The sequence below is a fragment of the Drosophila busckii genome, chromosome 3R (assembly GCF_011750605.1).
Source record: "Drosophila busckii strain San Diego stock center, stock number 13000-0081.31 chromosome 3R, ASM1175060v1, whole genome shotgun sequence".
Taxonomy (NCBI): domain Eukaryota; kingdom Metazoa; phylum Arthropoda; class Insecta; order Diptera; family Drosophilidae; genus Drosophila; species Drosophila busckii.
Window position 1 is genome coordinate 4,500,505 of NC_046607.1, and position 19,627 is coordinate 4,520,131.

General features: G+C 39.1%; 2 protein-coding genes across 3 annotated transcripts; one reads left to right on the forward strand and one right to left on the reverse strand.

Moving 5' to 3' along the window:
- Positions 1-50: 50 nt before the first annotated feature.
- Positions 51-1,640, reverse strand: LOC108601470 (doublesex- and mab-3-related transcription factor A2). The gene is made up of 3 exons (XM_017989369.1): positions 1,410-1,640; positions 274-768; positions 51-209 (listed from the first exon to the last, which is right to left on the reverse strand). Exons 1-3 carry the CDS (start codon positions 1,638-1,640, stop codon positions 51-53), a joined length of 885 nt encoding a protein of 294 aa, XP_017844858.1.
- Positions 1,641-2,363: 723 nt separating this feature from the next.
- LOC108603216 lies at positions 2,364-18,016 on the forward strand. Of its 2 annotated transcripts, none has more exons than XM_017991811.2 (6): positions 2,364-3,588; positions 13,928-14,107; positions 14,171-14,682; positions 14,748-14,970; positions 15,041-15,251; positions 15,314-18,016. In XM_017991811.2, exons 1-6 carry the CDS (start codon positions 3,372-3,374, stop codon positions 17,628-17,630), a joined length of 3,660 nt encoding a protein of 1,219 aa, XP_017847300.1. In that variant the 5' UTR covers positions 2,364-3,371; the 3' UTR covers positions 17,631-18,016. The 2 variants fall into 2 exon arrangements, with proteins under 2 accessions (XP_017847300.1, XP_017847302.1); XM_017991813.2 differs by lacking the exon at positions 2,364-3,588 and adding an exon at positions 8,221-8,332.
- Positions 18,017-19,627: the final 1,611 nt, after the last annotated feature.

The following is a 19,627-nucleotide window of genomic DNA, read 5'->3' on the forward strand; positions in this document are numbered from 1 at the left end:
GTTTAAGTTTAGTGTTAAATAAATTTATTTTTCATTATGTGGCTGTGTGACTAGTGAAATGGATAACTCTCAAGGCAGCTGCAATTGGGCAGCGTGCAACGCGGCGCCAGATTGGACAAGTGTCCCATGGTGACTGGAAAGGAAAGCGGCACAAACCACTTGGGATAGGCGCAAATAGCAGCTGCAGCAGCTGAGCTCTTGGCCGCATACTGAAAGAAAGTAAACAAATGCTTTAGCAGTATATGGTGAGGGCCAAGTCCAAGGCGAACCAACCTGCTCCGCAATGACTGGCCTGAAGGCGCTACTGCGCGTGGGCATGGCCAGTTGCAAGGCTGCCGGCTGTGGCAGTGGCTGCTCCGCTAAGGGCTGCAACTGCTCCGCCGACGGCGAAACATTTTCAATGGCGCGTATCAAGTCCAGATCACAACGCTTGAGTACCAGCTCCAGCACAGATCTCTTGCGCTGTGGAAACAGCTGTGACAACATATCAATGGCCGTCTGTGACACCTGCTCGCGTCGTGGAGCACTGAGATCCTCTGCAACCGCTACAACTTCCGTTGGAGCTACAGTTTGCTCCTGCTGCTGCTGCAGTGCATCCAATGTCTCGCTAGGCTTAGCTTCAACTGGCTGTGTCTGCTCCTTGGGCTGTGTTACTGTCAAACCGTAAATGCTGCCCGGCGGCAAGGCTTCGATTTTACGGCCAGTCTTGTTGGCCACCAGACGCAACGCAATGGCATCCTCCACAGCCTGCTGACGCTTGAGGGCAACCTGCAAGTGCCGAAAGCCAATTGAAATTAATATGCGGCTAGTGTGCTACGCTTCATTCCAATCTTTGTTTAACTTTGCGCCCACACAAATAAACAAAACAAACTGCAATTCCTTTGGGCATAGCAAGCGGCCAACTAAGTTTCCGACTTTCGCTTGATATTTATAAAAATTAAAGTGATCAGCAGATGTATTAATTTCTTATGGCCTAAATCAATTTACGCCTGGAACAACTTGTGTTGGCGTTTCTCTCCCCTGTTGAGCAATGTAATGTGAACCACATCGACACTTGTGTAAACATTTGGTAAGCGGATATTTTTGCTCGATTTATTCGCCTGCTTTGACAACTTTCCATCATCGGAAAACACCGAAAAACACCAGAGAATTGTTTACCCCCAAAATCTGGACAGTCGCTCAAATAAAGAAAAATGTAGTATTTCATTTGCTTACATTGCGCCCACAGGCGGAAAAGTGGCAGAGGGTGATAAAGTTGGTAAGCTGCCTGCCAGCTGTTTATCTTTCAAATTAGAACTTAGACAAAAGTTAATCTATAGACAATGCTAGGTAAGCAAAACAATGATTTAAGCAAAATAGTAATAGTATAGTAATGCCAAATTAGTTTAAGGTTAAGGTTAAGCTCTCACCTGAGCAGCCATTATGCGTTGTCGCTCAAAGATTAGCACACACTTAGCGCATTTGCAGCTCTTGTAGTTGCACATCTTTTTGTGGCCACGGAGTTCCGAAATGATGCCATGATTGCGACAGCGTGCACACTTGGGTACTCTATTGGATGCCTTCTCCGCTGGCCTGATTGTCTTGGAGTTGCCAGTTATGCGCATTCGCTTGGTAGCCACTTCAGCATCCTGGTCGGTCATCGTAGATGATTCAATTAATGCTGATAATACAAAGTTAGTGTCGCTGTGGTAGCTACTTCTAGAATGAAATGAAACTAAATTATTGAAACACTTGTCCAGCGCGTAGCAAAGTTGAACTTGGCGGTTTGTTGACTTACGCATGCGCAGTGGTCAAAGGATATTTGATTGGACGTTGCTTCAGCTCCGCCCAGAGGCGTGGTTGAAAAGCCTACATAGCTTTAACTTGCTATAAAATACATAGATATATATGTTCTTATTGAGCGTAATTTTATAATAACAATGCTTACCATAATTAACCGTTAAATGTGTGTTGATAAATGCAAGAGTTGAAATAACAGATCTGACTCCTCACTTAACATGTATATGTAGCTCCTCATGTTAACTGTCCACAATCAGTTTATTTATGTTTTAAACAGAAACAAAAAGCTTTTTATTTCTTGTTTACAGCTTTATTTATATTTATATTTATATTTATATTTATATTTGTTGTTTTTTATTTAAATCTATTGGCTATTGGTACAACATGCTAGAACAGATACCGATAACGCTGTTGCTCGCGCAATGAACCATCTTGTTTGAGTCGAGCTCATACATTTCAAACGAACCGTTGATCTCTCGCTTTAACAGTATTCGAACATCGGATCTCTCCCTCTCACCAACACAATCGAACATGCTACTTTGTGCATTGGTCTGCACGTCTTTCTCATCCAAAATGGCGTGAAAATTTTCTTTAGTCGGAAAAAATCTTCGAACGTTAAAACATGGATCGGTAGCTAAGAGAGATAAATTTAAAGCGAAAAACGCAAAGAAAACGGCTTTTGTCCGCTATTTTGAGCGATTTTTTTTGTGTTGTAATCAGCAGAAAATTTTAGCAGCTACAACGACCAAACAACACCACCAGTTAGTCCCAGGCAATAACCAACAGCAATTTTGCAATATCAATAGAAATTTTACTGCAGAAACCAAACAACCAACAGGAATCACGGCCAATAAGCAAAAGCAAGCAGTAGAAAAGAAAGGTAAAAAGGAATAAGCGAAAAAAAGGAATATTTTATATCTTGCTTGCTTTAACGAATTTTGTGATGAGAAAAACCATTAGCTACAGTATCAACATCAAGAAGAACAACAACAACTACAGCCATTTAACTACCAATAACAACAGCAACCGACCGACAGAGCAGCGCAGTCAACGTCAACAGTGGCTGCTAAACAGTGGATCAAAAAATTTCTTTGCCAAAGTGAATTTTCTGCGATAAATTAAAAGCTGCTGCGCAGTTTGCAACAACACCGAATGCACTTAAAGCAGCAGCACTAACAACAACAACCTCAAATGCAAATTCAATTGCAGTAGTTAGAATTTATTCAAACCACGCAACAAAATTTCTTGGCAGCGCATCGAGAGCAAAAAAACAACAAAAATCTTTTGAGCAGCAGCCACCATTTTGAATGAGCGCAACAACGACCGCAAAGCGCAGCGACAGAAGCAGAGGCAGAGGCAGCGACGTTGACGTCAAATTGTGTCTTATTAGCGAGAAGAAGGAAAGAGAAGGGAGAAAGAGGGGTGGAGGAGACGACGCATTGCAGCTGTGAGACCGGAAAAATTCTAAAATACAGTGCGTAAGAGTGAGAGAAAAGAGTTCAGCAGATAGACTGTGAGTGCGAGTGCTTAAATTCCGTTTGGCAATAGAAGTAAATCATATTCAAATATCTAACGCCAACGCAAGAAAAATTATGGTTGAGCGAATTTTGGAAGAGAGAAGTGACAGCACAGCTGCTGCGAAGGAGTATGAGCCGTTGCGGCGTATTCACGCCAACGCCGGCAGAGATGGCAGTGGGCGCAGCAATAATAGCAACAACAATAATGCAAGCGGCTCAGCAGATAGCGACGTAGGCGGCAACAATGGCTCATGCAGCAACACCGACAACAGCTGCAGTCAAAGTCAATCAGGTGAGTGTTGTATTTCAAGTTTTTTTTTACTCCTTTCTATCGTTGTCATGTTCAGTGTAGTATGTGCTTGATTGACCCCACTGTGCGAGAATTGCAGCTGCCTTTTATAGCAGAGCTCAGTAAATACAGAGTGAGAAAGAGAGAGATAGAGATAAGAAGAGAGTGTGAGCATGAAGCGAGTTTTCCTTCATCCCTTTTGCTATACTGCCATGTTTGTTAGCCGCCCCTACTTGCGCTTCCTCTTTATTTTTGCTGCTGCCTGTGTTCAAGAATGTTCTACATTCAATAGAAAGACATTCTACATTACAATGCACTTGCCCCAGTGTGCACAGCGTTGTGTGTTTTTCATTTCATTTTCATAAGGTATTTATAGCACTTTGGCCAAACAGCTGGCTGCCCAGCTCACAGCTCAGTTCCTAGAATGTCTTGAGGTCTACGACATTAGAATAAAACATGTGTACTTTATGCAGTTGCATACTAATACTAATGCACAAAAAACTAGTATGTGCATTTCTTCATAAGCGTATAGATTGCCAATCAATTTCATAGACACGTCAACAGTTTATAAACAAAGGCGCTGGCGACAGTTTTATGTGCTTTTACAGTTAAAATTATACAGCTCACAGGTTTATAAACAAGGCATATTGAATTTAAAAAATTACTGTTAAAGCTAGGTAGTTAGTTTCTTTGATTACTAATTGTCTGTTGTAAGGATCAGGTTGTGCAATCAAAATCAGAGATTGTGCAATGCACGCTTAGTCTGTTGATTAAATTTAATCAAAGTAATGTGCAATAAAAAAGATTGCATCAGTCTAGGCTGCATTTGAATAAGTAAAAGTTCTACTCAATATAATATGTTTTAAGTGTGCAATACAGTAAACAAAATAAAATTTTAATAACTTTACTACTAGAGTTTGGCACTTAACTCTCTTTCATTTCTATTTAAAATTAAAATTGAATGAGTTATCTTTAGACAATGTTTGATAAGATAGCAGCGGTATAAGTGTCTTTGCTCTCCCCCCGCCCCGAAAAACATCTGGTAGGAAATGCGCAGTACTTAAAAAAACAGCTGTAGCTATACGAAGAATTTTTTGAATATTCAGCCGAAAATTTATAGATCAAAGGGAAGAGGTGAGGGTAGGCAAGCTTGTCTACTGACTCAACTGAGTGGCGTGGGCAGTAACATGAAATAACTTATTGTTGTTGCTGTTGGTATTGCTTGGGCAAGCAGCGCGTCGAAGCTTATTTCCGGAATTGACAAATTGATGAAATTCATTTGCATTCGTTGCTGCTGCTGCTCAAAGAAACACAGCTAAGGAGCGAGAGCGGCAGTGCGAAACAGACCACTTTGAATGTACTAACACATGCACGAGCAAACGGGATGGTTATAGTGTCTGTTGTCTGTAGACAGAAATTAATACAACAAATACAAATAATGAATCATCGCAGTTCGCATAGCGCAAAGACCGTATTGAATGTAAAACGACGAACGAAAACAGTAAAGAGTTAACAAACTGTAGCGAAACTATTTAGTTGCAACAACTGCTCTGCTCTGCTGTAAATGAAACTGCAAAAGCAACAGCGAAGCGATGTCAGTCTGAGCTGCGCAGCGGCAGCGCTGCGGCAGCATATAACCTTGATGACGTTTATTGCACTTTGGCGCTGCGCTGCTGCAGCAGTGTGCAACCCAAAATAGAACGATGTGCAAAGCGAAACGAGCGAATGCACGAATAAGTGAAAAAAGAAAACGATGATAGCTGTTGCTGTTCAAGTGGCTCCGTCACCCCCGCAGTGGCTACCACAAGCAATGCTGTGACCGAGTTCGGGTCACCGGGCTGCTGCTGCTCTGCTGACGTGTTGCGCCGACTGCGGGGCAGTCACAGTAGCTTTACTTAGATGATGATGACAAACTGTAAAAAAAATGAAACAAAACTGAAATGAAAATCACGATTATCAGCGTCGGAGCTGGAGCTAAACTTAAAGGCTTAAATTGATATGCGGTGCGCGGCTAGCGGGGGAAAAAACTAAGCAATTTGCAGCTGCAACAAAACGGGATTTGGGGCAAAGGCGGCGTCACACTGTCGATATTTTATATACACACATACAATATTTATTTTTTTCACCGCAAGCAATGAAAGTTTCTTCGCTTAAATATTTTCGCTGAATACGTTTTTTTGTGTGACAAAAGCAGCGCAACTTAGCAAGAGACTACCAAACGTTGTGGGTGGCTAAGAGTGCTTGGCTAATTGCCACTGTGCGTTGGTCTATTCTATCTATCTAGCATGTGAGTGACAGCAGACAAGCAGGCAGACCAAACTAAAGCCTCGAATTTAGCATATAGTACCATCGGGTGAATAATATTATAATAACAAATAAATATGCATACGTGCTGTCTCGCACACACAGGCAGACACGCACGTACCCAGCAGCAACAACAAAATGTTTACCCATATCATGTAAAGGTAACCCAGCCCTGTGTGGCTACACTTTTCTTTCATATGGCAACGCCGCTCGCAAAAGAAATCCAACAGCATTTAATAAAATTTTGTTTTTATTATTTTGAAAACAAAGCTGCGCTAAAGTAGTTTTTTATTTTTGCTGTTTTTTCTTGTTTTTTCCTTCCACTCATTTGTTTTTAAACACAATTCGCATATCAGGCGATATGTTTTGCTTGTGTATGTGTGTGTGTGCGTCAATGTTTGCGTTAACCTCGTTTTTAACGCTGCCCTCAACAAAAGCACGTCAGCAGCCTACGTGATGGTGCGCTTGTATATGTATGTATGTATCTGCATACATGTGCATGTGTGTGCGCTTCTCTCTCTTTCTCTCTTTAACAGAGTAGTCGTGGTGTCTGTTTGTTCAGGTTTTTGAGTTTGTCTTTTGCTCGCTCATTCGTATTTGCGCTCTCTCTGACTGGTGCTGCTGCTGTTTTTGCGTGGTCATACCGGTCTTTTCAATGCGCAGCGGCTCCGCGGCACCGTTCTCTCTCTCTCTCTCTTTCTTTTTCTCACTCCACTCATCCTTTGCTGCTGACAATAGATGGGGCCACCACTTGTCGCTTTTGTTGTTATTTTTTGCTGCTGTTTTTGCTTTGGACTGCAGCGACAAAGCGGCTGCTGCTCAGCTGGTTTATGTGTTGTGGCTTTCCTTTGGCGCTCTCTTTCTCTCTCTCTTTCTTATACTTGGTCAAAATAAAAACAAAACTATGAACGTGCTTTGCGATTATGTCAGTCGCCAACAATTTTGGTTTCTCTCTTTATTATTTTCTCTTGATGTCACTCTTTTGTTTTGGCAAACCATCAGTAGTAAACATGCACATGTTTACATGTATGTACATACATACATATGCAATGTAGCGTACATTAATTTTAATAGAACGCAATTTAAATTCGTTAAATATTGAACAAAGTCTTCCTTATACTTTTTCTACGCTGCCTCAATAATTGTTGCCAAAAAAAGCTCTCGCCATTCAATTTACATACTTGCATAAATTACATCTGTGTGTAAATGTGTATTTTTGGTTGACCTGGCATCAGTTGCTTTAATTGAATTAAATTGAAAACTTTCCATAACCGTTGTTGTTACGAATAAGCGTTCGTGTGTTTATTGTATGGGCACATGTTCTTAAAATAAGCAATTACTTTCAAGTTTATAAGTATTCTCAAACCGGCTTCAAACCAAACATAACTTAACATTTCCGGTTAATAACTGCTACTGCTGCATGTGATTTAAACAAAAGCAGCGTAAGCTCATATTTACGTATACATTGGTATGTACGTAAGCTTCAACGCGTTACATCTGTAACAACAATGTTTCATACACTAAACATTGCCATGTGCTAAATAAAAAGTCACGTAAGCACAAACAGTACATTTTGCTCCGTGCTCCTGTGCTCTCTTTATCTTTGGCACGTGCAGAGAATGCTCAGAGCATTACTTTCAAAGCTTTACTCCCCCCACGCTTACAACACGACAAAAAGAGAGAGCCCAAAAAAATAAAAGAGAGGGAGTGAGCGAGAGAACTTGTGGGTTGCTGCTAATACTAGGGCTGGGTCTGGTCTGGAGCTGCCGGCATGATGTTGTACTCTTATTAGAAATGCGTTTGCCACTCTCTGTATTTGGTTTGGCTCTCATACTCTCGCTTCGTTGGGTTTCTGCTGCTGCGACTGGCTGACAGTGTTGGCAGCTCGACAACGACGACGCGTGTTTGTTTCTTTCCTCGTTTGCGCCGCGCGACGACGGTCCGGCTACTCATTTTGTCCGCGTTTAGGAACTGTTCTGTTTTATATTTTTCACCATTCGTTTTTATCATTCACATAAAGCAGCAATACACGCGCCCATCCCATGAACACGAAATAGTTGCCGCAAATCAAAATAAATAACTTCCCGTCGCCGCTGCTAAACTTAATCCATATAACTAAAGTTTTCCGCGTGTTGTTTGTTTCAAACTTTCATTCATTACTACCCGATGCAAAATTCTCAGTGTTGTGCTAAAATGTCAGCTCTACTGCGTAATAAATTTAAAGTGTAGTTAATGGTAAAGCGCAAGAACTATTTAGTGCAAACAACAACAGCAACGGGATAAAATTTATCTACGCCAGAACAAAATTCAAAAGCAAAGAGAATAATAATAAAAAAAACGTGTCGGCGTTGACTGCGAAGCGGGCGTTGTTTAGACAAATTGCGTTGCGGCTAAAAGCAATACACGGAGATAACAATAAAAACAACAACTGCAAACATGTTGGGTAAATACATACAAACAAATAAACACATACATATATGTATTTTATATGCGAATATTACCTATTATAGAAGCTTTAAGCTTGCTTTATATATAGACATTGTATGTATGTAGAATATAAGTGTGTGTTCATTTAGAGCTCTAAAATGAATCTATTAAAATGCCGGTTTTGCATTTGTTTTGCCTCTTTGTTCATACATTTTGCCTTTCAGCTATCTTTGCCTCAGTATGTGTGTGTGTTTGACATTTTCTTAAGTGCATTACATTTATTGCAATTTCCTTGCAGCTGTATTGCATTCCATCATATTCTATTCTATTGTTTTTGAGAAGAAAGAAATATAAAACATGGCATGGCTGGGCTGGCAGTGATATCATGAGAGTTGCAATTAAACGGTAAACAGATTTTGCAATTCTAATTAGACACGGTATCAACAACTATTTACAACAACTACAACAACTTGTCGACATTTTAATATGCATGAGAAAGGCAGGGCCAATGTTTTTGTGTACCTTTGTACAAGGTAAAGCTTTGTGAGTAATTTTTATCAAGGCAATGGTCAGTCTACTAAAAGTTCTATGTACTAACTATTAGATTAGAAATGATATGTACATGTATGTGTACACATGAAATCAATATGCCAACGGGCAATGTACAAGCCCAAGGATTTTGTCAGTATATGTTTCATATGTATGCTTAACATTGAGGCAGATACTATAGTGTTGAGATCTTAAAATGTGACTACGTGATAACTCGCTTCGACATTTTTGTTTAGTCAACACATTCATACAGACTACAGACACATAAATATTATTTGGATAACCATGGCATGGCATCTCTCTCATATAAACAGCTTGCATTTGAATTTAGTAGGGAATGCGAAGTAAGCTTTAGGCTCATTCTAATAAGAATTTGCGTTGTAGCAAAATAGGCTCGGTACGGTTGGTGTATGAGTAACTGGGGGGCGTGTTTGCTTAGAATTAAAATTAGGGAACGGGGTCTACTCGTTTGCTCTCTTTACATGCAAGGGCAATGCAGCCCCACCCACTCCTACCCCTATGTTAAGCAGTACAAAGGACGACCTTGAATTTCTTGTGTGTGTTACAAGCAGCCTGTACCTTAGATATGTATGTATGAATGCAATTGCACGTGTATTTGTTTTGAATATTATAAATTTATATTTCGATTTGCTTGCATGTGCATGCAAATATGTTTGTACGTGAATTTTTCACCTCACCCATACTCCCCACTGGGCAGCAAACTGCCGGCTTTGTTTTTCAATTTCTTATTATGATTTTATTTTCATTTTTTTTTATCTATCAGATTCGCCATTTTTATTCAACTTTTGCTTTTACAATTTTTTTCGACGGCGCAATAATTTTCTTCTTCTTAAACGTTTGTTGTTGTTTTTGTTCATGCGGATGAAGTAACACCGAGAGATTAAAATTTCGAGAGAGCGCCTGTCCACATTGACAAAGAGAGTGAGAGAGAGCTTGCTGAGTTGCGCTCTTTGTTTACCGTTTCGCTCTTAACGTTCGCACAGCTACCGCGTGGTGTTTTTTCTTCTGGTTGTTTCTTTAGCTACACTTTTCTATTAATTTAATTAATTAAACTAAACATTTTTAATCTAACCTATTTCACTTATTTTCTTTGCGCTTTCTATATTATTGTTTGTGGCTGGCCGCACTTAACTCTGTGATTGTTACTACAATTTTTCAAGGTTATATTGTTCTTGTTTTTTCGTCAGTTGCTTTAGTACTTACATTCGTTTCTGATAGTGTTATTTTTGTTGGATTGTTGTTTTGCTATCGCTTTCGTTGAGCTTTCGGGCGAACATGTGTTTCATGTGTATGTCTATACATACATATGTAAAAATATTTATGGTTAAGTGTGGAATTTTTAAGCTGATAGACTGTCTGAGACAGAATTTAAGTCATGCCGCTGCGAATACTTTTAATGTTATTGTTTTTATTGTTGCCTCTCTGTGTATCTGTTTTTCTGAGTTTGGCCTTGTTTTTATTTATGGTGGTTTTTATTTTCTTTGCAAATTTTATGGTTTTTTAATTAATTTGTTTGTGACTTAAGTTGATTAGTAGGTCATAGAATATATGCTATGCTGGTTTTTGGATATTGAAAAAATTTTTTTTTTATTTATTTATTTATTTAATGTCAACTAAGAGCAGTTGACATCAAAAGAAAAAATTACATTATAGTATTTATATACATAATAGGTAAAATTAAATTGGTAAAATTAAAAAATGTCAATAAGATCCTGTGCATAAAAATGATTTTATAATATAAATTTCACATGAGTTTCGCCCCACTGTACTTTCCGACTTGTTTTCTAAATAATAAATATCTCAATATAATCTAAGAAATTGTGGTGTTTGCTATAAATTTATTGTTACTTCAATTGAAATTTTATTATGTTATTTTGCTGGTTTTTATTGACTTTGAGCTATTTGCTGTTATATACAACAGACAATTTTATTTATACCTCGAGCATCTGCGTTACTCGGGCTTAGTTTAAATATTTGCAGAAATTGCGCTTTGCCTCCTGTAGCTTTATTTATGTATTTGCTTTGTATTTTAATTTGTTCTCTTTATCGCTTACGTTTGCCTTGGCTTAGCAAAACAATTTTGGCCTGCGTGCAGTTAGGTTCTTTAAATATTTAAATTTTTCGATCAACATGTTTATATTTACTTAAAAGCAACAAAAAAAGTGAGCATGCAAAAATGTAAGACGCAATTAATTTAAATATACTAAGAGTACATACATATGAACATATTTAAAAGTAATACATACCAACCACAGATAGTGAGGCGCGCCCCCAATCTTAGCTAACCGGCCGGCAAACGTGTCAGCAAGTTTAGTTTGAATCGCATGCCAATTCGATTATGTCAAAGCTATATACATGTATATATACTATAGCGATAATATAGTATATACTTGCATAGTTTTTCTTTTGTTCATTGATTGTTTACATTTTACATAACAAAATGTGAAAACAAAGCAAGAGTGAGAATAATAGAGAGAGAGAGCAAATGATTTTAAGCTGGTTTTAGTTTCAGTTTTCTTCTACGGCTTCCAATTTGTCGTTAGACAAGCAAAATCCAAAGCAAAACAAAACAACAGGCGATTTTTATTTTTGTTGTTGTTTTCTAACTTTTGTTATTGCTGTGTGTGCGGTTTCTATACCATAATTTAAATAAGATCTTTAAAATGGTAATATGAGTAAGCCCAGTAATCTAAGACTGATGAAACTTCGTACAAATATTGCATATATATATATATATATATGAAATAAACAACGCACATTTGCATCAGGTGATAATACCAGGTGTCAAAAGTCTTAGCAGCTCAGCGACTAGTACATTTCAAATTTATAAATGTTGATTAATGATAATTCGCTGTTTGCCCTTAGATCGAACCAAATTTGTCAACAATTTGCTGGCAATTTATCATTATTAATTTTATTTCTCTTTACGACAGCAAATAAAAATAAAAGACACGCGTGTGTGTACAAAACAAAATGATTTGCAATAACAATTTATATTAAAGATGCGCAAAAAATCTCACAAGGGGCGCCAAAGTCTCGACACATGTCTGTAGAAAATAAAACACAACAAATATAAGCCACAAAAGACATAAACATAAACATAATAATAATACGAGACAGACAATGTTGCTACTCATTATATATTTAAATTTTAATTGCGCACGCTTTTTAAATTGGAGGATTTACGTAATTGATAAGAAGCAAAAAGAGCTTCTATGAAATAGGCCAAATTTAAATTTAGATAATGGCAAAAGCACAGAACGCACGCGTATCTGCGTCAAACTGGGCGTACCGGCGTTTCTGTTGTCATGGTGGGCGTGGCCACTAGATGACGCGACTCTACGGTTGAGATGTGTGGGTGGGCGGGCGTCCAACAATTTTTGGCGAGACACATTAAATGTGTATATGTTTTTTATATCAAATGACGTGCAAGCGTTCTGAACCGGAACCAAAAGTAGCTAGCCAGGAATACAGACTGAAAGCATTTCTAAAATATATATATGTATATGCTGTATTTATATTTGAAAAGTGTTTGTTTATCAGCGTCGTCTGTTGAAAGTATTGCGTTCTAAACAAATAGTTGCTGTTGCATATAAACATATGTATGTGTGTTTGTGCATAAAGTCGGAAAACAATAGGAATGCCTAGAGCTAGAGAAATGTAGGTCAATTGTATATACATATAAATACTAAAGACTTGCGATTGGCAAGCGATAATAAAAGCTGATTACAGGCAGTTTATTTTTAGTTTGGTTAAAGATAATTAAAGAAAAGTTATTGTAGCTGCAAATATGTATGTGTATATCAGACTCTTTAGTCTATACATTTGCATTTGAGCGCAGACAATAAACGAATAATTGAATATTATATTAATATGACATAGACTCTTTGCCTGCCCCTCATCCAATTGCATTTGCTTGATTTGATTTGCACTTGAATGCAAGCATTTTGTTGTTGTGGTTGTTGTCTGGGTCTGTCTGTCTGGACTCTTATTTATTTTTATTATATCATATCAACAACTGTCAACTGAGGCCAACTACCTCTCATGGCTGCTCTCAACACAAATGCAGCGATGCACATCAGCATTAGATTCATTATATACATAAATATAAGTGCACGTACTTTCTGTTCTGTTGCAACAATTGAATTGAGCGACAAGGACTACTTATGGATCGTAAGTTTGCCTGAACTTCTATAAATAGCATCCGACTAAAGTCTCTTTTAACGTTTTAACGACAACAATTAAAAAAGATACAATATGAGTGCATATTGTATATATAAAAGTATCAGCGTCATTATCACAAGCCTTCGATCGCCAGCTGAACTTTTATGTGTATGCATGTGTGTGTATATATTTTTACATATTTTATATACTTAATGTTTTCTTTATTTTTCCCTTTGTGACGACTCGCAATTTAACTTCTACGCAGTTTGCGTTCAATTTTTATGTTAAAAATAGGCCTGGAAATCTATGTATACATAGGAATAGCAAGTGGTTGCTAATAAAGTGAATGCAAATATTTATTTATTAAAAAAGAACTGCAAAGTTTCAAGCCAGCGCTTGTTTGTCGCCACAGTTTCAGTCGAAATTTGTTGATTTTTAATAACAGCATTTGTATAAATGCTTTATTGTTAGTATTAATTTTAATTCCAATACAATAAAATGTATAACTTTAATAAAATAATGTTTAGATAGTTGCAGGTGTAAAGTTATAGAGATTTATAGATAAAGATATTTTATAACTTGATGAAATGATGATGAAATGATGATGAAATAATTTAGCGAAATCATTTCCGATACGACAAAATAATAATAGTTATGAAATAAAAGTAAATTCTTTGCCCAATTATAAAGCCCAGCCGGCTGTAGTTTCACTTCGTTGTCGCACTTTGGCCAGAGCAGTTGTTTGTTCATGAAAGTCTAACCAGCTGGATAGATTTATAGATCGTTTGCTATTTCAACGCGTTGAGCTTCAATTTTATGCTATAGTGTTTGGTGTGCAATTTATAAACAATGTGCAATTTATTTGCTTAATTTCCAGACGGTCAGAATGAGTTAACGCGCTACAGCAGCGAAGATGTCTCCGGCAACGAGTCAAGCGAGGCGCCCAACATGACAGAAATGGAGCGTCAGGCTGAGCTCAATCGGCACAAGGAGGAGATGCGCAAGAAGCCGCGTAAGCAGCGCATTAGCTCATCGATGCACTCGTCGACGTTTCAAGGTAAGCACAAATTAAAATATTTAAATATATATTATGCTCTAATACATATTTTGTACTTTGCAGAGCTTTACAAGTTGACTGGTGAAATTCTTGGCGAGGGCGCCTATGCATCGGTGCAGACATGCGTAAATATCTACACCGATATGGAATATGCTGTGAAAGTAATCGATAAGATTCCGGGACATGCGCGTGCGCGTGTCTTTCGCGAAGTCGAGACATTCCATCACTGTCAGGGCCATCCGGGCATCTTGCAATTGATCGAATTTTTTGAGGATGACGAGAAGTTCTATTTAGTGTTTGAGAAAATCAACGGTGGTCCGCTGTTGACGCGCATCCAGGAGCACATTTGCTTCTCGGAGCATGAGGCTGCGAAAATCATCAAGGAGATTACATCTGGTTTGGATTTTCTGCACAAGAAGGGCATTGCGCATCGTGATCTCAAGCCCGAGAATATATTGTGCGTCAAGCCGGACTCGTTGTGTCCTATTAAAATTTGTGATTTTGATTTGGGCTCTGGCATTAAGTTTACCACAGATGTCTCCTCGCCAGCAGCTACGCCACAATTGCTGACACCAGTGAGTATAACTATTATAACTATTACTATTTGCCTTTTATAACCTAAGCTTTATTTAATAAAAAGGTGGGCAGCGCAGAGTTTATGGCGCCCGAAGTGGTGGACTTGTTTGTAGGCGAGGCTAATTATTATGATAAGCGCTGCGATTTGTGGTCCTTGGGCGTCATTGCGTATATTTTGCTATGCGGCTATCCACCATTCTCAGGCAACTGCGGCAAGGATTGCGGCTGGAATCGCGGAGAGAACTGTCGCACCTGCCAGGAGCTGCTCTTTGAGTCCATTCAAGAGGGTAAGAGCCAATACTCAATACTCAATCATTGAAGATTGTATAATTTATACTTTATCTGTTCTGTGTTTAGGACGTTTTAATTTTCCGGAGGCCGAATGGCATGATGTGAGCGATGAGGCCAAAGATTTGATTTGCCGTCTGCTGGTCAAGGAGGCATCAAAGCGTCTCAGCGCCGAGGCCGTGCTCAGTCACCCGTGGATACGCATGTGCGAACAGGAACCGTCGGTTACCAAGAAGGCAACTCGCCATAGGGCACTGCAAACGCCAAGCAACATACGACGGTAAGTTTAGAAAAATATTTAGCCAGCAATCAAGTTGTTTAGCCTTTCTGTTTGTCTTTTAGCAATCATCAGTCGGCGCGTGAGATATCGCAGTTCGCCAGCTCGGCCATGGATATGAAGCGTGTTATCCAGCAGCATTTCTCGATGCGCTACGATTATATGAAGGAGCGTCCAAACATTTATCAGCCATCGCAGGCCTACATGGATGCCTATAGCGACGAGAACTACAATCCTAAGCCGCCGGCGCACTATACGCGCAGCCGATCTCAGCGCACGCACTCTGCCGCCGCCGCAGCTGGCAGCGGCTTTTCGTCTTCCTATGGAGGTCGCTTGTCCACGGCGCATGCCCAACGCAGTGCAAGCAGTCGCCAGTCGTCGCGCAATGCGTCGAGCATTTTTAACAGCAGCGGCGGCTATAAGACGCTCAATGTGCACGATGAGGACGACGCCGATGAGGCACTCGAGGCTTTTGGCCGTCTGGACGAGAACGAGGATCCGGAGTGGGCCCAGTCGACGCGTCTCTTCCAGCAGCAACGCGAGCTGCAGCAGAGGCAAGAGCAGGCAGTGCATGGCAGCATGAGCGGCAGTGATGCGGAGTATGAACTGGATGATGAGCATGGGGAGAGAGAGGGCGAGGACTGTCAGCACTATAGCCATAATTGGCGTGAGCTAGACAAGGATGAGGGTGATGACTATCTGTATGAGCAGCAGCAGCAGCGTGTGGATGATATTGCCGAGGAAGATGAGTACGAGGAGGATGGGGAGAATGAAACAATAAACGAAGCTGACAATCGAAAGCAATTGAAAGCGAATGTTGGAGATGATGAACAGAAGACGAAGAGCGACGAGGGCAGAAAGGAAGAGAATAAACTTATTATTGATAATATAATAAAATCAAAGCAAAGTGAATTTGCTACAGCAACAACATTGCGCAAAAATGCGCAAGAGATGGAGTTGAAGAAGAAAGAGGAGATGGAGATGGGAATGGAGATGGAGGAGAAGGCAAGGCAGATGAAGGATGATGTTGATGGGGCTCTTAAGCAACGACCAACATCAAGTGATATTAGTGCTACAACAATCACCAATACCAACAGCAACAACAACACCAACATCAACAATAGCAACAGCAAAATTAATATGCAAACAACACCAGTTATAACTACAACACAAAAACTGAACGGCAAGCCGCTCACTGGCAATGTTAAGGATAATGATTATGATTATGATAATGTAACTAAAACTGATGATGATGTTAAACTATTGGATAGTATTAGTGATTTAAATGAAAAGCTACCTGAAATTTATGAGACTGCAAATATTGTTGTCAACTCAGCGGCAGTGCAAGAAGCAGCAGCAGCAATAACAACAACCATAAAACCAGCAGCAGCAATAACAACAGCAACAGCAACAGCAACGTGCCCACCAAATGATAAAGATACCGATTTGTATGCGTTGAAATACGCACCGACGATTCAAGCTGCTACTGAGGGGACAACAATGCGAACGACTTTTGGCATAAAACAGCAACAACAACAGCAACAACCAACACATAAACAACAGCGCAATGTTTGCTTTGCATCGGATGCATATCAAAACGACGAGGACGCGGACATTGATGACGACTACGAGGACGACAACTATGACGACGATGACGAGTACGATTACAATGAGGCTGATCAGAGCCGAAAGGCAAGTGGCGACGCGGTATTCAAGCAACCTTTGCCAGCAATTAGCAACGCGTACACACGTAAGCAGCGACAGCAGCAACAGCAACAGCGCTACATTGCGCCACGTGCAGAGCCGCCGCTGTCCAGGCACACGGAGAACTGGCGCTATCGCAGTCATCAGTCCGAGCAGCCGACCGTTGTCGGCGGCAGCTACCGCAGGTATCGTCCGTTTAGCACCGGCGGCGGTGGCGGACACTATGGCAATCAGCAGCGTAACTACTTGGGCAGCTTCTCGCATGGCGGCGGTGCCGCTGGCTATAAGCTGGCACCACCCATAGCGCTGCAACCGCAGCAGACGCAGCAGCGTCACAACAGTGCCAGCAGCAGTGGCAGCAACGGCTCGCCGCCATCGGATGAGCAGTCCACACAGATACGCAACTGGCGCCAGGACTGCGTCTATGCGCCAATGCGTGGCTGTGGCATGAATCAGTCCAAGAGCCTTCAGCAACGCTCGCAGCAGCAACCAGTGTCGAGGATTGGCTCTGGACGTCTCATGCACGTGCCACCGCATCTGCTGGAGGAGCCGGACAATATGCGCAACGGCCTGTCGCCGCCCAGCGAGAGTTTGCTGCTGCAGCGACGCATGCGTCAGCAGCAGCGGCCAGGCGGCGATCTTGCCGAATACTGTGAGCCCGCCACGGCAAGTGGCTAACGGAGCGGCGACAACAACAACAACAGGAGCTCTGAGCAGACGCCGCCACACTTACAGCGTCAGCGTTTTTGCCTAAGAATATTTGTTTCCTTTTTTGTATAATTTTTTGTATTTCCACACACATAATTTGCTTAATTTCATCATTCGTTACATTTACAAAAAAACAAACAAAACAAACATTTACAAGCAAACTGTACAACAAGAAAGAAACTACTTAAAATTCCGTCTTTTTTGTTAATGCAGAGCAACAATTGTGTTAAGCTTAAGAAAAAGTGTGCGCGTTCATTAAAGCAATCAATACGAGATATATGCTGTTAAAGAAATCAAACAACAATAACATCAAAACTGAACCAAACAGTCGTTCGAGAAAAAAATAAAAAAAAAAATTAAAAAAAACCTTTTTTTTATAAAAAAGATTTAAACGTAATATGTAATTGAAAGCTATAATTTTTTTATTATGAAAAATAAATACAAAAGATGAAAGTTAAATTGTGTTTTAGCGAGAGTTGCACATACACACATTTAAAATTATGTTTTTGGTGTTAATTAATCGAAACAGTTTTCTGTTGAAAACAAACAAAACTAAATTGTTGCATATTTTAGAGTACATAATTTGGCCTATTATCGATTAAATTAATCAACATTAAGAATTTCGGCAAATGTAAATCCAAAATGTACAACAAATATCAATATTTTTTTTAAATCAAAACGCAACGTAATTATACAATTTTTATATTGAGCAGCAAATGCAAAAATACAAGCAACAAATTCAAGATTATTTTGTAAAGCTCAAATCTATAATTTTTAAACAAGTTGTTAACATGAAATTTTCATATATGTTTTGAAAATTTCATTTACATATCTTGGGCTCATCCACTCAATATGCATTGAACATTGTATTTGAAAAGTATAAAACACATTTTTCATTCCTTGTCTACTTATTTTTTTTTTTTATAAATATTTAATGCATATTGGGCAATTTAAATGAAAACATAAATTTCTTTTAAGCCTGTGACAAGACATTTTAATGCCTTTTTATAAACTCACACACTCATACACTTACTAACTATTCTAAAGAAAGCAGAGAAAGTTCTTGACATTTCCAGATTGCTCAACAGATTTGTTTGCTGTGGGCGTAAATGAAGAAAATTGATAAAAACAAATGTGTTAATTACAATATAATAATAATAATCAAATTGTGATATAAAACGTAAATGTAAAATTGCACCTGAAGAAAACTATCAAATGACGCTGTGCCATTAACAACAACCACAACAACAAAAACACCAACAACAACCACAATAACAACATATAATTGGGGATGGGGGTGTGTCAGGGATTGGGTATAACAGTTAACACCGACTACTAATGCCTAAATTATTATGATTGCTTATACCTTTATTTGTTTTATTGTTTACGCCCCATTAAATCGAATGTCAGAATGCTTTGCTCCTCCAGCCAATCACTATTTTTCCAGCAAGCTATACTATAACTAAGCAACACACACTTTTTTATCAACTTTCACACCAAACTAAAAATTGTATACACTATAAAATATTCAGTTACAATTCGAAAGTATAAAAATGTTAAATACTTAAGTATGAACCTTTCATAATTTAAAGCAAATATGTATTCCTATTGCATAAAACAAAAACAATAATTTATTTGCATTCAAAAGAAAGAAAAAAAACAACAGGAAATTTATTGTAATATGTATTAATGTGGCAAAGAATAACTAAGAAAAGCTCTTGTTTTATTAATTTGTAAAACTGTGAGAAATGTTTCGCAACGAAACAAAAAAATGTAGACACAATAAATTTAAAACAGAGAGCAAAAGAGTGCGTAGTATGAAAGGCAAGCAGTGGCTCCTACATAAAATGTATACTACACTCACACACACAAACAAACAAAAACACATAAACACACACTTACATACCTAAACTATAAGTATAAGCATTAATTTTTTTGCAAATGTCCGTTAAACTTACGAGTAATCT